The 4,037-nt window shown below is 43.6% G+C and overlaps 1 protein-coding gene and 1 long non-coding RNA gene across 7 annotated transcripts in view; one reads left to right on the top strand and one right to left on the bottom strand.

Moving 5' to 3' along the window:
* The window catches only part of LOC108755937 (S phase cyclin A-associated protein in the endoplasmic reticulum), a 42,694-nt gene that overhangs the window by 6,541 nt on the left and 32,116 nt on the right, over nucleotides 1-4,037 (bottom strand). For all 6 annotated transcript variants that reach the window (XM_018499386.1, XM_018499383.1, XM_018499385.1 and 3 more), the window contains exon 12: nucleotides 1,467-1,890. In XM_018499386.1, the coding sequence (XP_018354888.1) occupies nucleotides 1,467-1,890 (424 nt within the window). The remainder of the gene's footprint in view (nucleotides 1-1,466; nucleotides 1,891-4,037) is intronic.
* Nucleotides 1-4,037, top strand: part of LOC108755940 — a 15,910-nt gene that overhangs the window by 6,593 nt on the left and 5,280 nt on the right. The window lies entirely within an intron of this gene.

Raw genomic sequence — 4,037 nt, 5'->3', positions numbered from 1 at the left:
TATATATATATATATATATATATATATAAATTACATATATATTTTTTCTTACTTAGAATTTTGACATAATCGCTCGTGGCCAGACTCTGTAATAGGATCTCTAGTTAAAATCTAAGATAAACATTATCGGACTGGCGAGTCCAGAGCATCAGCTTAACTTATCGTGAAAAAACTGAGTGCAAAGAGAATAGATAATAACCGTCGGTTTTTCGGCAAATGCACGCGGGGCTCATCTGGTAATCGACGGGCGATCCCGCGGGACGGGGCACAGCCCTCCTGCGGGGCACACGATAGCCCTTATGGTTTTTGCGGGGCGAAGGGCGCGAGGTATGGCCGCTTCAATTCAATTCGCGGTCGGCTCGCTGCGAGAGAACTTCACGGGAGGCCTTTACGTCTTGACAGGCCGAACCCCCGCGATACATGATATCTCCATCACGCCCGGCGCCCTATGACGATAAGCTGCATTGTTGCCGGCAACAAGCGGCATCGTTGTCATTTGGAGAGGCGACGCCGGGGGTGGCATTGCGGTAATGCCGAATTGCGAAACTGTCGTGAATTAAAGTAATGTAAAAAGCGAATTAAAAAGTAATGGAGCTTATGGCGACTCAATGGGCGACAGCGTCCCAGCTATTGCTTAAATAGACTGAAATCAAGTATCAATGCTCGAGATTCAAGAGATAGTCTGAAATAGAATAAACTAACGCTGATGCGTATCTGTCACTGGCTAATATATTTTTATCGCGTAATTAACACCAGAATGTAACTATCCGGCGTCAACTCCATATTGGATGAATACGATCACACTGGATATGACGAGTAAACTTAAATAGCCGTATTTAGCGTGAATTGTCTGGCACGAGTACCAAAATTGGAAAGGAATAAATACTGTGAGCGAGCCAAGCAACGTCATGTTCGATGATGATGAAACTCGGAGGAATGGTAATTCAAGAGAGTTGAATACAATAATAGCATACGCAGTTCAAAAATCAAACAATCATAACAATCTATTTAAGACTAAATCCCGCATCCAGCCGTTTATAACTTAATTAACTTTGCTTGCAGCGCACGCTTTTATCTTTGAATTTACATTCGGACGTATTTTCTCCAAAACAACATTCTATTTACACTGAAAAGAATTAATAATATTTCTTTGAATAGTACTGAATATTTACTTAGAACTATTCAAACAAATATTTATTAAAATTTAGTATTTTCTCAGTGTACTTGCGTTTTTACTGATTCAATAATTATTCAAAGTCTCGTTTCACAAGATTACAATAACACAGAGATTTACATAGAAATATATAAGTGCATTGAGACAAAAAGTAATGAATTAATACGTTCAGATCAAAGAGTAATTAATAAATATATAAATGCATTAATAACAAAGAATAGAAGAATAAAGGGTGATTTATTACAAATTTTCACGGACAAATTAAATTTCGCAAAAAAGGAACTATATATACCTGCAGCGTCCGAAGATCGAGTTCTGCGATCGATTTAAGGAGCTTGAGGCCGTGGCTGGCCAGGGTCCGCACGGCGGTCGTGAATGTTTGGCTAGGGGTGGGCGAAGCACCTTTCTGATTCTGCGGCGTATACGCGACCGCCGCATAAAGAGCGCCGATCGCACTTGATGCCTCAGTCGTCGACAAAGTCGACAACAAGTGCGACTCGTTACTCGTCTGCTCGACACCGCTGCCGCTCTCGCCGTGCACGCTGACAGAATCTTGATCGACGGACCTCCTCAGGTGACTGCAGATACGTGCGAGGAGATCGTAAGACGATACCAGCAACGGCGATTCATGCTCCTGATCCAGAAAAAAATCCGTCTCGATCAGGGCCCGACTGTGGCGTGACACGCGATCCACTAAGCTGCCGGCTACCAGGTATCTGAAGCACAAAAGAATCGAGACACGTATTATAAGTCTCGCGGATCATCGAAGTCCCGCATCTTTTTTTCTCGATGTTTTTGGAATACCTTTGGAATAGGGCCAAGGAGAATTCCCATGGTTGAGATATTCTTGTTTAAAGTTTACTGTTCTTGTATGTTTTTACTTGTCACTAGAATCATTAACTCTTCAACCCTTTGGCGGAGTTACATATTACAGCTCAATGTGGAACGACTGAACGATATTAGTAGTGTAAGAATGTAATTAATTCTTCAATGCTGCTCTGGATATAGCATGTCTGGCACTTCTTTTTCCTATGTTCTTTCCATTGCTCAATAACTTTTTTATAACATATACATTTGTTTGTCGTAATGTTACTTAACGTTTGATATTTTGATTGAAAAAAACTTTTTTTACAGCACGTTCATTTTTATAAAAGTTATAAGCAATCGAATTAGATTAAGTATAACATATCGAAATATGTGTCTAGCGACGAATAACATTGACGACAACCGTAGGAAGGATGGAAAGGAGGAAGAATGATATTTTTTAATTGTACCTAATTATAAATAGTCAAGTACGTTAACAATCGCGTGCAATAACGCTAATATTTCGTCACAATCAAATTTTGTCAACAACTAATAAGTGTCAAGGAAAACGTTGTAAGTAATTTACTCCATAATACTTCAACATTTTTCTCTGTGTACGTTACAGCGTTTTCGACTGCAACGCGTTTGAACTGACCTGGCTCGGATTAATGACGTTACATGCTCTACCAATAATAAAGCATGCAACGTCATTAATCCAACTCAGGTCGGCTCAAACCTGCTGCAGTCGGGAACATTAGTGTTCACGAAGTGTTCCTCCTCTTTTACATTTTTAAATTTTCAGTTTACATGAAGGTACGGTTCCGGTTGTTTCGATTCGAGGAAGTACGTGTAAGGGTCGAAGAATTTTGAAGAGCATTCTCGTAGCGGCACAAAACAATACACGAACTCGTCTCGTTTATAGACGCGAAAGTGCAGGAACACCTGTTCTAAACGGGAGAAACGAACAATCCAATATTCAAACGGGCCGTCGAGACCTGAACCATCGAAGGATCTCACTCCGGTACTTTCAGCAATCGATGCTCGTCGATCATCGAGCGATCATACGGCAGCGAAGTGTGCATATGGGCGCCAGGGGAGATGGAACCGGATAAAAAAAAAAAAACAATGTATTGCTTACAGGACAGCATGTGCGACGGCGTAACACGAGAGGATTATAACATCAGTGCGTAATTCCGAGAGAAAGAGAGAAGGAAGGGGGATGAAGGAGCGGCCAGAAGCGGCGAGAAGAGCGTGTAGGGAACTGAGGGGGTTGCGACCGGCGGCGCACGCGATGCTCATTCTATCCCGGTTGTTGTATGTATACGTTTTTCTTTCTCCCGTAGAGGCAGCATCCCCTTACGCAGCCGCGCAAGCCCGAGAGGGTGCGTGCCTGTCAGCGTGTATTATCGCCACCCCCTTCGACTCTCTCCTCGGCAGAAACGCACACGAACTCAACGGCGTCAATGAGTATTGGAATATATAATACACGGTGAAAGAGAGAGAAGGAGAGAGGGTGCGCCGCCCTTCGATCCTACGTCCGTGGAAGGCCAACTGTCGCGTCTAATCATAACTAACTGCGAGCTAATCCCGCCGCACTAGCTTCGATTGTAGCGTAAAAGTGGTTGACGATATCGCGTTGTATTTTCCGAAACATTGCACTCGCGTCGACCGATATTTCCGCTTTCCGATGCGCGCAGGTTGAAAGACGCGAAATTCCAGAGGATGAATTTTTAACATTCCGCACGAGTCGACACGAGACGGAATATGGGATCCGGTTTGTCGAGTCGTGTCGCCATCCGTGGAGACGATTTCTTGTCTTTTTTGTCCTTTTTCTTGTACTCGTTCCCCCAATAAGCGCGACGGACGGTCTTAAGCCTGTCGGAGCCAGAGATACGACAATGGACGAATGCGAGTCGCCACGATGACGGGTGACGATGGCAGGCAAACAGTGGTGCGACGGGTCTGAGTAAATTCGCTAATAAAATGCAGCGAAATGATCGCGGATCAGAATTGCTCGACACGCTAATCGCCACCTCGCGCGATTACACGAGGACCCCTT

Source organism: Trachymyrmex septentrionalis, unplaced genomic scaffold (genome assembly GCF_001594115.1).
Source record: "Trachymyrmex septentrionalis isolate Tsep2-gDNA-1 unplaced genomic scaffold, Tsep1.0 scaffold9, whole genome shotgun sequence".
Lineage (NCBI taxonomy): Eukaryota > Metazoa > Arthropoda > Insecta > Hymenoptera > Formicidae > Trachymyrmex > Trachymyrmex septentrionalis.
The sequence above is the reverse complement of the archived record's forward strand: the minus strand, read 5'-3'. Positions and strand labels throughout refer to the sequence as shown.